The following is a 17809-nucleotide window of genomic DNA, read 5'->3' as shown; positions in this document are numbered from 1 at the left end:
ATGATTCCCCCCATTTAACCTGTTCTCTCAATAGTTGCCCCCGAAAAAAGCTTTTGGTAAATTTAATTTTCGTTCCTGAGAAAAGCCTCTTTGTAAACTTCTAATTGAAGGAAACATCTTCAGCATGATAAAGAAACTGACCACAGACATCTAGTAAATCGCTAGAGGCATGTCAAAGTCAGAGAGCATGTTTCAGTGGTCTGTCTTACATATGTGGCACAATGGAGATGTCAACAAAGCTGCAATAGAGTGACATCAGTCATGCAGGAAAACTGACATCTAACACAGTCTCAGCCGATACGATGCAAGTTTCAGACATTTATTGTAAACAGTAATTTAATGCCTTATAAGGATTGAGAATGATAGAGTGTTCAATAAGTAGAACTGAGTTAATTGACAAATGATTTGGGGAAAATTGGTCCTTACCTCAGAGCATACATCAAAATAAATGATAAGGAATGAACTATAAAAATGAAACATCTAAAAGAATATAGAGGTAAACAGTTTCATTAATGCTGGGATGGAGGACTTTTTGATACTAATTAGGCAAAAGCCATAAAGGGAAAAAAAATGAAAAATTTGCTTATGCAAACATTTTAAAACATCTATGTGGCCAAAAATAGCATAGAACAAGTTTAAAAGCAAAAATTTGATCAGAAGAAATTATTTGCAATCTGTTTCAAAGATTTCACAAAAGAATATAATAATCAGAAAACTGGCAAAGGACATAAACAGGTAACCCACAAAATAATTATAAATGACCAATAAAAATATGAAGAAAAGCTACAATCTAAATGGCATACAGGCCAGGCGTGGTAGCTCACGCCTGTAATCCCAGCACTTTGAGAGGTCAAGGATCACTTGAGGCCAGGAGGTAGAGACCAGCCTGGCCAACATGGTGAAACTCCATCTCTACTAAAAATAGAAAAATTAGCCGGGCAAGGTGGCATTCGCCTGTGATCCCTGCTACTCAGGAGGCTGAGACAGGCAAATCACTTGAACCCAGGAGGCGGAGGTTGCAGTGAGCCAAAATGGCACGACTGCACTCCAGCCTGGGCAACAGAGTGAGACTCCGTCTCAAAAAAAAAAAAAAAAAGTATACAAAGAAACACAAATAAAAACAACGTTGAGATTACATTTTGCCATTAAATTGTAAAGAGGCAATGTTGACAGTATAGGGAAGATGGCACCCTCAGCCATTGCTGGTGGAACTATAATTTTGTGTCAGTCCTTCTAGATGTCAGATTGGCATTGTGTTGCAGACCCCCAACAATGTACATACCCTTTGACAAAGCAATTTAACTTCTAAGAATTATCCTAAAGAAATAATTGAACAAGTAAGTATGCAAACGTGGAATTAGAAGATGATGAATGTTATTTACAATAACAAAAAAATTGGAAGCAGCCTAATTGTCCAGTATTATTAGTTATATCTATATAAATAAAAGGGTATAGAGCCAATAACATAGGATTATATTTATTGACATGTAAAAAAGTTATTGTCAAAGCAAGCCACAAAATATATTCAATATAATTTCATGTTATTAAGAAAAATACATATGTATATGCGTGGGGAAAAAAAAAAAACAAAAAAAATACCAAAACATGGATGGATTCTAGATGAATTGTACCTATTACAGGGGTAACAAAAAGAAGGGGGTTCTTCTAGGGGGCACCAACTCCCAAATATTGTGGAACTTTCAGCCCAGAAAGGAGAGGTACTTGGTACCCGTTTTAGGAACAGCTGAACTCACTGGTTCACTGGTTATTTTTCCTACACCCCAAAGGCCTCCTGGATGCTTCCACGATGTGAATTTAGACAGGGTATCTTTTCGAATGAGAACATGCAGCCACAGCCCTTCGGCGTATGCTTTTAACAATGATTTTTCTGGTTCTTTGGCCTCTGGTTCATTGCCAGCTTCATGTGTTCTTTCTGAATAAGCCTCTTAATGTCACAACTTTGTTCCGTTACAGAATGCAACTGCTCTGCCTGGTACTTGGCGAAGAACAGACGTGCACTTAGAGAACCCGGAATACCACACCAGATGGTATTTCAAATATTTTTTGGGACAAGGTAATTATGCTATTGTGGTGGTAGGGAAGAAAGGGTATTCAAAATGGAAGTTAGTGTTAGTATAATTTCTGGTATCCTATATGAGTGAAACTAGCCATTTTAGAAACACTAACATCAGGGCATTTCACTTCAAGGTCAGTAGTAAGCTTTGTAGATTAAAAGATCCAATTCAGAGTCTCAGCCCTAAGAGTTTTTGCTCATAGTTTCCTTTTTTTATGGACAGGCATTTTTATTCCTGGAGAGCTAAAGGAGATTAGTTCATCTGAAAAAGTGATTTGAGAGAGAAGACGAATTTTCCAGGGTGGAAAAACAACTTTAGACTTAACAAGGCAATTGCCCTGTCTGTATTGGGTTTTGAATACTTAGTTCAAGGCAATGAGGGAGATAACTGGTTCCCTGAGCTCCAGGGCCTGTATAGCACTAGAGAGACATTAGACTGTAGACTCTGGCATCATTCATACATTCAACCATGACAAGTATTTATCACCTACTCCATGCCAGGCAATGTGCAGAGCAATGGGGATACAGTGGCAAAGACACTCATGATATGGGTTTGGATCCTGATCCTGCCATTATTAATCAAAGGACCTTACACTGGCTACTCTCCATTTCTCTGAGACGCGGTTTTCCTTTCTGTAAAGTGGAGATATTACGAGTGCACATCTAATAGGTCTGAATGGAAGTTTCAGTGAGATGCAGGAATAACACTAAGCCCAGTGCCTGACACATACTAACAGCTCAGTCATTAATAGCTATGTACATTTAAAGTGAAGGGCTCAAGTGAAAATATACTGAAAGGTGGAAAACAGGAGTGTGGCTAATTACAAAAGATTTGGGGAATGGAAGAATAATCACTATTTTGGGATTCAAAATGAGTTAGAGAAATTTTTTCTCAGGCTAATGTATTCATTTGTAGATATGATGCTTGAATGACAAAATGAGAGTGAGCAGACCTAAATGATGCCTTTAAAGAAATCTGACTCTGTATTATTGTAAGAAGTTCCTTTTTTTGGCCAGGCAAAATTTATTGGTGTGTGGGGGATATAGAAGCATTTATTTTAAAAAAAAAGGAAATCAGCAGGAAAGCCGTCATCTTCCCAAATGCTTGTAAGTAGTGCTCAGAGCAGTGAGGACTTTAGAGAAAAATGGTGCCATGAGTTTGGATGCCTTCAGGTGCAGTAACAGAAAACCTGACTCAAACTGGCACAAATAGTAAAGGATATAACAAAAAACCCAGAGGCAGGGCAAGCCCTGGGGTTGGGGGATTCAGAGGCCCAGTAATGTCAAGGACCCAGGCCTTTTCCCTTTTTCTGCTTCTGCATCCTTAGTGTGGCAACTTGGCACTTGGGCTGGCCAGGTTCAGGGTCACAGGATGGTTTCAGCAATTCCAGGCATCACTTCTAGACTCCACCAGTCCAGAGGAAGAAGAAGGCAGTATTTAGAAGTGAGGAAGCCTCTCTAAAAGCCCCGTGGCAGATTTCTCCTCCCGTCTCATTGGCCAGAATTTGATCACATGTTCATTCCTGAACCAGTCACAAGCAAGGGGAAGAAGAATGCATGATCCCCCGAGAGAGATCAGGTCCATCCCAAGCTGGCTTTGGGATTACTGTTCCCTGAGCATGTGGGAAGGGCTGGACACCACCTGCAGTGTCCTCTACCATCTGTGACTGGCAGGATCAGTTGCATTCTCACTGCTCTAAACCTTTCTTTTCCAGTCCATCAGAACTACATTGGAAATGATGCAGAGAAGAGTCCTTTCTTCTTGTCTGTGACCCTTTCTGACCAAAATAATCAACGTGTTCCTCAATACCGTGCAATTCTTTGGAGAAAAACAGTAAGTATGTGGCTTGTACTTGATGCAAAATTTATGCATCAGTTTCAGGAGATAACCCCTGTGATGGGGAACTGTGTGCCAGTTTCTTCCAGGGCATGCCTCATAGTCTTCTTGTGATTCACCTCTGAGAAGTTGACAGTGCCTTTGCCCAAAGCACCTTATTTTCTGCACCAGGAGACTGTTTCCTGGCCTTTAAAAAAAAAAAAAAAAAACTTATTTATTTTATGCTTGCCAATTACAGCATTCTAGTCTCTTCTGGTTTAAATATTTTCTTTGAGATGACTCTGTCTCTTTTGGGCAAAGAATCAAGCCTTTCCAATTTTTTTGCCACCTCCTGCTCCTCTTGCGGTTGGTATTTGTGCACATGGGAGGGGGCTTATGAGACCTAATGGTCGCAGAGGAGAACCATGGATCCACATGGGCGCTCTGAGTTCTGTCTGATTTCCATTGTGGAGTGACTAATCCAACCTCTGAACTCCTGACCACGGAAATATAATTGATTCCTCTGGCTCTTTTGGGTCATTGGAAAGCATCTGCCCCTGAAACCCATGGTGCCAACTATTTGCCTCTTGTTGTAAAGTCACTCCTTGTCCTGATCCCAGGTCTCCGCTAGTCTCTGAATCTCTCAGAAGCTCTCCATCCCCTCCTGGGGCACATCCTCTATGAACCATAGGTCAGATGTGAGGAGGCAGGACCGTTGCCATAGGCCTGCGTGTGTCATACTTCTGGTCATTAACACTTGCAGCCACTGAGTTGCTACCCTTCACCAAGTTCAAACCAGGTGCTGCCTGGACTTAAGATTCCTGTGCAAGGCCATGCCCGGGAAGGGGCCTCTGATTCAAATGCTCTCAAGTGCCTCCAGGTCTTCCCTTGACAGATTTACAGCATCCCACAATGCCTTCAAAGCCTGTCCTTGGCATGGGGGCATCAAGGACCCTGGCATCTACCTCTTGGCCGGCCTTCCTTCCTTCCACCCTTCTCTCCTTCCTTCCCCCGGTCCTTCCTCCCTCCCACCCCTCCTTCGCCCTCCCTCTCCCTCCCTCCCTTCAAGGCAGGAGAGGGTAGGTTTCCCTCTTCTTCCACCTTCCTGGAGTGGACTTTCTCAATGTCTATCTTCTTCCTCCAGGAAGTAGCAATCACATCCTCACCGAGATGACTGCCATGTATGAGAGGAGACAGAATGAGACAAATACAGGGGGAACATTTGCTTATTTTAATTTCCAAAGATACTGTCTGTATGACATAAGTTGTGATAAGCACTCTGAAGACAGAGAATGACAGAGCGTGCTGCAGGAGCGCTGCTTAGATGAGACAGTTTAGGGAAAGCCTCCTGAGGCGGCGCCCAGCAAACAGAAGCCTGAAGGATGGAAGGAAGCCAGTCATTTGGCGAGTAGAAGGGGAATCAGGGAGTGTTCCAGGTAGACATAGCAACAAATGCGAGACAAACAAGGGTTACTCGTACCTGGTATTAGAGAAGTCAAGGAGGTGGAATTTAAACCCCAGGACTGCTGTGAAGGCAGCATAGGGGTAGGGCATGATGAGAAGTGCCAGTGCCTTCACCCAACACCTCTTCCCTTGGCCTTCAGTTATGTGTCAAAGACAGCAAGAGGGTTCCCAGTCGTTGATGGAAGTGCTGAAGGGAGGGAGGAACTGAGAAATCAAAAGTGAGCATTGGCACAAGGGGTCAGTTATTAAGCCCCTCTTGGCCTAAAACTAGTGCTAGAGGCTATGGGAAGTCCACAGAAGTATGTGACTCAGCCCTCGCACTCCCAGCTGCCAGCACATATCTTCTAGGTTATAAAGCAGTTATAAAACTAGCTAGGCCCGGCACAGTGGCTCATGCCTGTAATCCCAACATTTTGGGAGGTCAAGGTGGAAGGAGCACTTGAGCGCAGAAGTTCAAGACCACCCTGGGCAACATAGCAAAACCCTGTCTCTACAAAAAATAAAATAAAAACTTAGCCATGCATGGGGGCTTACACCTGTAGTCCCAGCTCCTTGGGAAGGTAAGGCAGGAGGGTGGCTTGAGTCCAGGAGTTCAAGGCTGCAGTGAGCTATGATTGCACCACTGCACTCCAGCCTGGGCAATAGAGCAAGACCCTGTTGCTACAAAATCAGAGAGAGAGGAAGAGAAAAGAAAAAGAAGGAAGGAAAGAGAGAGAAGAAGGGAAGAAGGGAAGGAAAGAAGGAAAGAAGGAAGGAAGGAAGGAAAGAAAGGAAGAGGGAGAGGGAGAGGGAGGGAGGAAGGAGAAAACAACTAGCTAAACATATAACTCTATGCAGTCTTGCATATCTCTACTGTGTTTCTTCTAAATATACAGAAACGGCTCACACAAATAAAATATGAAAAATGATTTGTATTTATTGTAAAAATTCCATCCAAACAATATAGCAAGTGAAAAGAATTCAACTACTCAGAGATAATCACTGCAACAGGCTTCTAGACATCCGTCCATGTAGACACACACCTGCACACACACACCTGTTACAGGGTAATCTTCGACGTACACTTCTGCATCTTAACTGTGCTCACTGAGTGTTGCCTGATATGTACATGCACTTGACTCTATCTGAGCATTTGGTATTTCCACTGAACACAGAACCATTTTTCTTGAACATTGACTCTGGAAGCTACAAAAGGGAGGAGATAGGAAGAGTTCTACCAGTTTGTGGTGAAGAAAAACACAAACCCACAATCCCAGGAGCCTTGGGTTTCACACCCACATAGGCAGCTCACGAAGGTGTCACTGTCACCCAGTGCAGCACTAGAGCCCTCTGCTGTGCCACACATTTCCCCTGAGCTGCCCTTGGCTTCTCTTTAAAGCCAAGGCTTCTCTTTAAAGCCTTTGGGCTGGGCATGGTGGCTCATGCCTATAACTCCAGCACTTTGGGAAGTCAAAGCAGAAGGATTACATGGGACCAGGAGTTTGAGACCAGCCTGGGCAACATAGTGAGACCCTGCCTACTACAAAAAAAAAATAAAAATAAAACTGCCTTTGATGTGTTGGGTAAGAAAAGGTAGACAAGGTAGGATCTGAGCTAGAGGGGCAGATTCAAGACAATCTCCTAGACAGGGGATGCAGTGTAGGCTGGGGCCAGTTAAAAAGCAAAGCCCCAGAAGAACTCGGGTTTCAGTGGGAAGGATCTGTAGAATCAGAAAACATGCATTTCTATCTTGATATTCCTCTATAATATTGGAAAGAAATTTAATATCTGTAACACAAACTACAAAAAGAAAAGCCCAGCCCAGTTTCCATGGCTAATGGAGAACCCATAAGAAGGGCTCTCTCTAGTGCAGCTTCTCGTCCTCCGCTCCAAAGACATCCTCCTCCCTGGCCTGGAGAGGGCTGAGAGTAGCAGGCCTCCGAGGGTGTAGGCATAAAAGTTTTGTTTATGCAAAGAGACCGTGGGCTTGGAAAGTTCAAAGAACTTCTCTCCCTTGCTATTGTTCAGAGCTTGGACAGATGAATTGGCAGGTATATCCCAATAGCACAAGAAAAATCACATTTCTTTGCCTGTTCCCTAAAAGAAACATTCTTACCCTCCTCTAGCCGTTTGTGATGACAATTTTATTACTAGTCAAAATCAGGAAGAAAGTTTTAAATGTACAGTATATGATAATCCCGTTTGCTAACTGTGTAGTGTGAAGCCTTTGTGGATTCTAAATCTATGTCACCTCTTCTTAGATGATTAGGAAGAGAATAGCACTCATCTGTTCCGGGTGGTGTGGATGTGAGACTGAATCAGTTAGGCAATTCTTCTTTCCCTTTTTAGTCAAAATATATTCATTGAGTATTCCTATGAATGAGTCATAGTTGGTACTCATTTAGGAGAAAAGAGACTTTAAATAAGAAAACACAGATAAATATAAAAGCATGCATTATGAAAACCTCTCTGAAAGATTCAGGAGATTTCTAGTTCCAAAAGTTTTTGACTGGGAGACATTATTTTTGGGTCCCATTGAACATGTGGAGACTGTTGTCTTATGGTCTTTGAGGCTTATTTGATGCTTGGCTTACAGACCGAATTCCCAGCCAGGCACAGTGGCTCATGCCTGTAATCGCGGCACTTTGGGAGGCTGAGACAGGCAGATCACCTGAGGTCAGGAGTTTGAGACCAGCCTGGCCAACATGGCAAAACCCCATCTCTACTAAAAATTAGCCGGGTGTGGTGGCACATGCCTGTAATCCCAGCTACTTGGGAGGCTGAGGCAGGAGAATCACTTGAACCCAGGAGGCGGAGGTTGCAGTGAGCAGAGAGCGCACCACTGCATTCCAGCCTAAGTGACAGAGCCAGACTCTGTCTCCAGAAAAAAAAAAAAAAAAAAAAACCAGAAAAACAAATTCCCTTCTCATCTGGTTCAGATGGCTCAGGTGCTCTCCATAATACCTAAGACACTGAAGACCTGTATGTTGAAGGCCATGCTGAAATCCATACATGTTGGGGTGGAGACAGCCTGGAAGTCGCTATCAAACCTGAGCAAGATTGTTTTCAGTCATAGAATGTGTTTATTCATATACATGCCCCTTGAGGAGAAAGGAGAAAGACTGGGCATGGGTTTCTTTTGAATGGCCAGAGGGGCTCTTTTGGAGAAGGAAGTTGTAGAACTTGTCACTGATTTGATGTTTGGACTTTTCCAGGGTACCCAGAAAATATGCCTTCCCTACAGTCCCACAAAAACTCTTTCTGTGAAGTCCATCTTAAGGTGAGTTCTAATGGGTAGAAAGCCTATGCGTGGATTTGGAGCCCTTTATACACTGTTTTTTCCTGTAATCATTCTGATGTTAACTTTCCATTGTCTTGAGCCTTGACTGTGTGTGAGACATTTTGCTAAGCACTTGGCATGACATGCATCACCTCATGTCATCATCACAACAACCCTGTAGGGCAGGTGCTATGACTGTGCCCATTTTATAGATGAGGAAATAGAGGTTCAGAGAGAGAACGCCAAGATCACAAAGCAAGTGTGTAGTGGAACCAAGGCCTGAGTCCAGGTCCAACTGATTTTGAGCATTGCTCTTAGACATCTCTCCATACTACATTAGTTGCCAGCTTCTTTTTTCTTGCACGCACTCAGATACTTTAGTTTTATAAAGATAATCAAGTAATATTTTTCCTTCCATTTTTTCCACCTTGAAATAGAAACCCAGATGTCAGCAAAGAATGTACTTATTCTTCACCAGACAGAACGTTAAATGGATGGAACATCTGGCTGCTGCCTGCTCAGCTGCCTCTTGTGCCCCCACCCTCCCACCTCCCTCTCATCTCTCTCTTATCTTAGGTGGCAGCCTCCCCTAGGGATTGCCACCACTTGGATCCAGCCTGTGGCTTTGTTACCAGCTAAGATGTTACATCATAGTAATGGTAGCTTCTGTTTGTCAGGCACTGTGCTGAATGCTTTATGAATGTTCTCTGAGTCAGTCTTTAAACTAGCTCCACACAGTAGATCTATTATTATCTCCACTCCACTTATCAGGAATTGGAGCCTCAGAGAGGTGAAGGGATCTGACGAAGAGCTCAGAGCTGGTAAATCAAGAGCTGGAGTCCTGTGACTTCAGAGCTTGGGCTGTTTAACCACTAATGCCCTATTGTGTGAAGGACAAAGCTTACCTCATAGCCCTGGTGATTTCCTCTCTATTCATCTGCAGCTACCTGGTGGTAGATGTGTTTCCAGTGTTCCCAGGTGACACGTAATAGCCACAACTCATCCTTACCAAAATGGCTCTTACAGCGACAAACTTGACTGTATCTGTTGGGGATTGCATCTGGCTGATTAAAAGGCACCAAGGCCAGGCTCAGTGGCGCACACCTGTAATCCCAGCACTTTGGGAGGCCGAGGCAGGGGGATCATGAGGTCAGGAGTTCGAGACCAGCCTAACCAACATAATGAAACCTGTCTCTACTAAAATACAAAAATTAGCCAGGTGGGGTGGTACACACCTGTAGTCTCAGCTACTCGGGAGGCTGAAGTGAGAGAATTGCTTGAACCCAGGAGGTGGAGGTTGCAGTGAGCCGAGACCACTCCATTGCACTCCCACCTGGGTGACAGAGTGAGACTCCATCTCAAAAAGGAAAAAAAAAAAGGAACCAAGATTAAGAAGTGAAAAACGTTATATCACACTTTCAAGCTTAATTTGGTCTCTAGATTGCAGACCTCTTCCTGTCTGCTCTGTGCCTTCTGATTTTTCTTCTGAGCAGTTCTAAAGCCTGAGTTAAGCCTCTCCACCAAGAGGCTAACATTTTTCCTGAGCACAGAAATATCCTGCTGCTTTCAAGAAACTATAAATCTTAATTTGCTTGGAGAGTAATACCTTAAATTGTACCGGTTTAAGATTTCTGTGAATTCTTTTTTCTAAAAAGAAGTTTACTCTAGCTCCTTTCTTCTCTGTTTAAAAACTAGGCCTTTCGTTTTGTTACAATTTCATTTAGTTGTATGAGCAAGGCTTAGCTTTTCAGTACACCCTCATAGCCAGAGCAAGGTACAGCAAGATTTTAAAGATATGACAAACTACACATTCTATAGTTGCTGCCAGCAGAAGAAAAGATTTTATCTTCTTTTGTTACAAGAATGAGAACTCGAAAACTTAAAAGGAAATTAAAGTATAAATACGATGGAGTCACATAAGCCTGGATTCAAGTCCTGGCTCTGCTCTTTACCAGATTTTTATCCTGTTATTTAACTTCTGAGTTTCAATTTCCTCATCTTTAAAATGGGGCTAAAATATTACTTGCCTCATAAGAACTAAATGAGACAATTCATGAAAAGCATTTATCACAGTGTCTGGTGTGTTGTAAGTACTCTAGAAGTTCGGTATTATTTTTAATTTTCACTTATAAATATTGGAATATTAGCTGAAAGGAACTCTAGAGATCATCTATTTCAATCTCCTTGTTTTACCTCTATAGGAACTTAGGTTCAAGGGAATTTACGTTGCTTGTCCAAAGTAAAACATTGTAAAAAGTCTTGTTAAGGATGGTCTTTTGCCCTATGTGGCATAGAAATTTCAGTTAAAGCTTAATTACATTCATCACTTTTAGTAAATAAAAATAAGAATCTGGAAGAGCAGCCAAGGTTACCTGAAACAGATGTTCCTGATCTCTCTCTCCTTCTCTTATGAGTGTCACCAGGAGCCAGTTATATAAGTCAAGTACATGTGGTGTTGGTTACCTTCATCTGTTTGTTCATTGATCACTCATTTGTTGATTTGTATCTTCTGAGTGAGTGTCAGGCCCTTTAGGGAAAACAGCTGTGATTTTTCTAGAGGCTACTTTTTAGCTTCTCTGAAGAACCAAGTCTTGCTCTATATTATTTAAGTTTCCAGCATGCTGCAGCTCATCCTGTCCATTCTATTTCAGTGCCATGAATCTGGACAAATTTGAGAAAGGCCCCAGGGAAATTTTTCATCCTGAAATACAAAAGGTAACAGAAAATTTTATACTTCATAATGATACAAAATTGATTACAGCGTTAGAATAGAACTGACAGGTCATCAGTAATCCTTAGCCTAGGATACAAAGCGAAATCACCTGTGCAACTTAAAAAACTCATCATGGTAGAACCTCACACCTAAGGTTCTGATTTGATGGGTGTAGGGTAGGGCCTGGGTATCTGTGTTTTTCAGAAGTTCCTCAAGTGATTCTGATGCATAGCCACTCCTGAGAACCGCGGAGTTGTCCTCGGTCCACGGACTAGCAGGGTGTACATTCAGAAAAATCTTATTGGCTTAAAAGCCACCCTTTTTACTGAGTAATATAGAATTGTGTGGAATGTTAAAGACATTTTTTTTTTAATTTGAGACAGGGTTTCGCTCTGTGGCCCAGGCTGGAGTGCAATGATGCGATCTCGGCTCACCGCAACTTCCACCTCCCGGGTTCAAATGATTCTCCTGCCTCAGCCTCTCAAGTAGCTGGGATTACAAGTGCCCACCTCCATGCCCAGCTAATTTAGTAGAGACAGAGTTTTACCATGTTGGCCAGGCTGGTCTCAAACTCCTGACCTCGGGTGATCCACCCACCTCAGGCTCCCAAAGTGCTGGGATTACAGGCCGTGAGCCACCACGCCCAGCCCGGAATGTTAGGGAATATTAAAGAGATTTTTTAAAAATTAATAAATCAAAACATGGTTGATTGAGCTCTTACTCATGTAGTAGACTGTACTGGGTACCATCAAGGATAAAAGGTATCAGAAAGCCATCCCTGTTTTCTTAGGGAAAACAGTCTGCCTTGGGAGTGAAAAAAATTTAGTCATAATTTAGGTGATGGTTTATCAGAATAATGTCAACCAAACTTTTGTCTTGTAGTTATAACCAATTTAGCTTTGAAACTTACAAACACAGCCGTCACTAATAGTGTGCCCGTCATGTGTGAAGCTGAGATTGAAGTAGTTGGGTACGCCAGGGATGGGTGACAAGGGAAAAGGCTGAAGAGGCAGGTTAGAATTCTATCCAGGAGGCAGCAGGGAGCCAGTAGAACCTTTAAGCAGGAAGCATCATGTTCAAATTTGCTTTTAGGTAAATAGTAAGAGGAGGATTGATTGGAACATGAACAATTTTTGCTTGCATATCTTTAAAATACGGTTAGCTTTTAAAATAAGGTTATTGACTCTCGGCTTACCCCAAATATAGAGAGTTGTGAATTCCCATATCTTTTGTTTTGATGTAATTTTTAAAATAGTATTTACACCCAGCCTCAACCTCAGACAGAACTCAGGCAAAAATGGGTATGTTAGGTTAAACTGTAAGCGTCTTTAAGCAATCCAGGTTTATTACAAGTGATACTTTACAGCAAATTTTAAAACAAACTAGAATTATAAATATGTGAGTACCCGTGTGCTCTTATGACTTCACTCACACAGGTTATTATTCCTAATCCTTCTTTAAGCCTTAGTCTTATCCCCCACACTAACTCTGCTTCCCAGATACTGAGCCCCCAAACCCACAGAGCCAGCTCTGTGACACTTCTTTCTGCCTCTTGCTACTGAGCCAGTTCCCTCAGCAGAGCTCATCTCTGCTCAGTCATCCCTGTCTGATTTCTCTAGAAGAGGAAAAGAAAAAAAAAAAAAAAAAAAAGATATAGCAGCATTCTGCCTATTTATATCACAAAACTCTGTGCCTGTTTTTACCAAACAAAAGGTACTTTTATGCTTTCCTATATTTGTGTTTTGGCTCTTTTCCCCTTAACAAAAGAAACCGTTTGTGAACTTTCCCCTTGTCCTCTGTGTGTGTGAGTGTGCGTGTGTGTGTGAATTTGCACATGTGTGTGAGGCTCAGAGATGCAGGGTGAAGGCTGTCATCACATTTCTGTAGATTTCTCTTAGGAACAGTTGAGCAACAGGCTTTAGGTAGAGAGGAAAGAGTTCTTAAAAAATGGTAGGAGCCAGAGAGTAAACAGAAAGTAAACCAATTGTGTTATAAAGAAGGCATCTTTCCACAAAGAGGGAAGGTGGCTGGTGCTGTTTTTAAATGTTATTTGTCTGTTTCTGGCTCCAGTGCAGTGACATTTTCCTTGACCAAAATCCAGGAGCAATGTGTGATTAAGCTAGCTTTAAATGGATAGAGAAATCAGAGTATCTGTGTGTTTCTTCCCACTCCTACCCATCAAGTTTGTTTCCCAGTAGTTGTGATGTTTCCTAAATGACCAGGTATTTTATAAAAACCGGTAGAACTTAATTTGATTTTTAAAACATTTCTAGGTTTAAAAAGTGTATGTAAAATCACTCTCCCAAATCTCATATATATGAAAAAAAATCAGTGTCAGCCTCAAACTAATGATTAGAATCATGCATACATCAAAAGCAATGCCAGTAGGACTGTATTAAGAAACACCATTACTAGCCAAAATTATACCTTCTGGGCTAAAATTACACACTAGAAAGCAGCAAAAAGGGGACTTCCAATGCTCACAAATTCAGGAACAAGAATATTTTAAAAATCTGAATCATGTTAAGTGGGACATTGGCAAACCAGGGCAAATTGCAAGACTATTCGCTTCTGAACAAACGTAATCCAAAATAAAGAAACTGCAACATAAATGTAACCTGACAGCCTATGACATCCCTCCTGCCTCTACAGCTGAGTGTTGAGACTCTAGCCCTGAGCTCAACCGGAACTCCTGTTGCAAGGCTCTGATTCCTTCAGCCTAGCCCACTGAGGAGCAGCCTGTATTGCCAGGCCAGGGACTGGTTGCAAAACATCCCAGTCCTAATGCTTGCAGGGCTAGTGGCAATTGAGAAGCTGAGAGGTGTGACCCTTTTCTTATTCACCAAAGTTAGCATGGAAGGAGCACTAGCCTGGGTGTTAAAAGGACTGGGCATGAAATTCAGAGCTGACACTTACAGGCCACATGACCTTAACTGGAGATCCAATTCCTCCATCTTTGATTCAGGAACAATTAAACTGCACCCCCCATAGAGAGAGAGAGAGAGAGAGAGAGAGAGAGAGATAGAGATATACACCTACTGATGTACCCATAAAAACTAAAAATAAAAAAATTAATAAAAACCACAAGGTGTTGAGAAAGATCATGGAAAGAGAGAATTTTGTAATGACATATACAGTGACATGCAAACATAAAGTCCCAATGTAAAAAACATATAACATAATTTTATTTTTTCCCAGAATTCAGAAATAATACAGCCAGGCGTGGTGGCTTACGCTTGTAATCCCAGCACTTTGGGAGGCTGAGGCAGGAGGATCACTTGAGCCCAGGAGTTGGAGACCAGTCTGGGCAATATAGTGGAACCCCATCTCTACAAATAATACAAAAAAAATAGCTGGGTATGATAGTACACGCCCATAGTCCCAGCTACTTGGGAAGCTGAGGTGGGGGGATTGCTTGAGTTCGGGAGGTCAAGGCCTCGATGAGCCAAGGTTGCACCACTGTGCTCCAGCCTGGGGGACAGAGCCAGACCCTGTCTCTTTAAAAAAACAAAAAAAGAATAAAATAATAAAGATGGCTGAGTTCTGAATGAAAGAGGCTTTCTGTTAAATAAAATGGAGGTTTGTGTGCCTCTTACAGTTCTTTCAGAATTGCCACATCTCCAGTTGATACAGCTCTTCCCCAGAGAGTCCTGGGCCAGAAGGAGGGTGAGGGTCCCTCCAGCCTCCCTGCCTCCATCCTGACCCTCGTTGCCTCTGCACTGTCCCCATGACTCACCTGGGCCATTCCTTCCCCCTCCGCTCAGCCACAGAGTCCCTGTCAGAGCCTTGGCTTTGGTGTCCGCTTATCAGCCAGAATCTACTTTTTCAGAAGTTCTGGAAAAGATGGGACTTGCCTGTAGTAAGTTTACAAACTTTTATATGGGGCGACTGAGAATGAAAAGGAAAGTACTTTAAGGTTGATTAAATCTCTGTTGTGTACCAGGTCTTCTACACACACTGACAGTGATCTTCACAGGGGTTAAGACCGATGCTATCCTTGGACCATGGAGAAGGAAGCAGAGACCCAAATAGATTAAATGACTTGTGCCCAAACACAGTTAAGAATGCGACAGCAGGGATTCAAAGGATTGTTTAGGTTTACTGCTCCATGCTGCTCTTACGAGATGGTATTACCGGGGAAAAAGATCCAAGACTCTTGGCACCCACCTTTGTCATAGTTGTTGGTTCCTCCCCGCCCAAAGCTCCTATAACCAACTTTTAAAATTATTTTCAAAATGTCAGTGTGAGAAAACCGAAGCTTGGCTTTCACAGCAAGTGAAAATGAAATAATTACTGTCATGCCTGGATGTAACTTTTAAAACTTTATTTGACAGGACTTGCTGGTTCTTGAAGAACAAGAGGTGAGTATTTCTATGGAAATATTTGCGCCTGCTCTGCCTCCGTGTTTGTAAATATACTTCTCCTTTCACTGTGAACCCAGACTCTGCTTTCAGCCAAACCTCCCTGTAGATTTGCACAGTGGTACACATTGCATGGAAAGACCTTACTGGCATGTATTTTTAAGGTATATTTCAGAATTTTCTATGCATCTAGCTATAAAGCTATGAAAACAAACTACTTAAATCTGCTTGGAAACATTTACTGTGTTAAGCTTATGATCAGGGTGAGTAATGAGTTTTTAATTTTCATTAAAGTAGGGTATTTGTGCTTTATTAGGATACTCTTAATATACAAAATGCTGAATTTATTTGCATGTTGCCATTCCCTGTTGCCGCCATTAAAAATATAAATATATTGGATTTTCTAAGTATGTAACTAACATAGGGAAATATCTAAAATATTATTAATAGGCAATAGAGTAAATAAATTATGGTTTATGTATCTTATCCCTCTCAGTAAATAGCAATATCTTTTGTCTTGTTGCTTAGGCCAAACTTGGAAAAATCCTTAATCCATGTCTTTCTCTCTTATCCTATATCTAAGCTATCAGCACATCCTGGTGACATCTCTTCATAAAATATCCCTAATCCAAACACTTCTCAACACTTCTACCACAACCACTCTGGTGTGGGGATACCACCTCATCCTCTCTTGCCTGGGCCCTGCAGAGTCTCCTAACTCTTCTCCTGGCTTCCACTCTCCCCCTCTCTTCTGGTTTCTAGATAGTAACCAATTGTCCTATTGAAACATGTAGAATCAGGTCATCTCTCTGCTCAAAACTCCTGTCCTGTTCAAAGGGAGGCCCTAGATCCTGACCTTGGCCTGCTGGAGCCTGCACGATCTGGCCCCTCTACCTCTCCAGTCGTCAGCTCCAGTGTTTACTGAAAAACACTGACCATACTGAATTCCTTATTCTTCCATCTCCTCAGAAAGAGCCTACAGTTCCCACTGCTGGGGATGCTTGTCCCCCAGATGTCCTCACTCAATCAGGACCTCTGCTCAGAGAGACCTTCCCTGACCACTCCGTGTAGAACAGTACACCTGCCTCTCACCCTTAGCCCCTTTGCTTTTTCTTACTGCTGGTATTTTCATTTGTGTGCTTATTATCTGTCTCCCCCATGAGAATAAAAGCACCATGAGAGCAGAGACTTCTTTAATTTTGTGTTCCAAGGTCCTAGAACAGTAAAAATAGAAGGTATAGAGTAAACATTTGTTGGTTGAACAAGTGGTTGATTGATTGATTGATTGATTGAATGAATACATTATGAAATATTATGATGCCATTAGAAAAAATAAGGTAGTAACACAAAAGGATAAATGCTTGAGAGGATGGATACCCCATTCCCCATGATGTGATTATTACACGTTGCATGCCTGTATCAAAACATATCAAAAACCCATAAATATACTTACTAATATATAATACACTATGCACCCTCACAAAAAAGACTGAGATAGAGTGCCATGGTGTGAATGCTTGTGTCCCCCCCAAAATTCGTATGTTAAAGCCTGACTACCGATGTGGTGGTATTAGAAGGTGGGGCCTTGGGAAGTGATTAGGTCATGAGCAGGGAGCCCTTATGAATGGGATTAGTGCCCTTATAAACAAGGGAGCTTGTTCGCCCTTTCACCTTGTGGGTATGTAGCAAAAAGGTGCCATCTGTGAACCCAGAATAGGTCCCGCCCCAGACACTGAATCTGCTACTGCCTTGATCTTGGACCTCCCAGCCTCCAGAACTGTGAGAAATAAATTTCTGTTGTTTTTAAGCCACCTAGTCTATGGTATTTTGTTATAGCAGCCCAAATAGACCAAGACATAGACCTTTACTTATTGGCATGGAAAGATTTCCACCACATAGTATTTACTGAAAAAAGCAACTTATGGGACATTATTTACATATAATCCCAATTATGTTTTTATAAACAGATATTTGTATGTGTATTCATTCATTCATTCATTGAACACATACTTATTGAGCACCTACCATGCATGTACCATGCACTGTTTGAGGCATTGGGGATACATCAATGAGCAAGACAAGGTCCCTTCTTCACGGAGCTCACAGTCTGGTGGGGTAAGAC

The 17809-nt window shown here is 42.1% G+C and overlaps 1 protein-coding gene across 32 annotated transcripts in view; it reads left to right on the top strand.

Annotated features, from left to right (window-relative positions):
* GARNL3 (GTPase activating Rap/RanGAP domain like 3) overlaps positions 1 to 17809 on the top strand; it is a 171981-nt gene that overhangs the window by 85975 nt on the left and 68197 nt on the right. For all 32 annotated transcript variants that reach the window (XR_012424391.1, XR_012424389.1, XR_012424386.1 and 29 more), the window contains 5 exons: positions 1975 to 2074; positions 3790 to 3908; positions 8549 to 8613; positions 11265 to 11328; positions 15661 to 15687. Coding sequence is in view for 28 of the 32 variants with exons in the window: in XM_045372639.2 (XP_045228574.2) it covers positions 1975 to 2074; positions 3790 to 3908; positions 8549 to 8613; positions 11265 to 11328; positions 15661 to 15687 (375 nt within the window). In the remaining 4 variants the exon portion in view is untranslated. The remainder of the gene's footprint in view (positions 1 to 1974; positions 2075 to 3789; positions 3909 to 8548; positions 8614 to 11264; positions 11329 to 15660; positions 15688 to 17809) is intronic.

Source organism: Macaca fascicularis, chromosome 15, assembly GCF_037993035.2.
Source record: "Macaca fascicularis isolate 582-1 chromosome 15, T2T-MFA8v1.1".
In the NCBI taxonomy this organism is placed as follows: Eukaryota; Metazoa; Chordata; class Mammalia; order Primates; family Cercopithecidae; genus Macaca; species Macaca fascicularis.
The sequence above is the reverse complement of the archived record's forward strand: the minus strand, read 5'-3'. Positions and strand labels throughout refer to the sequence as shown.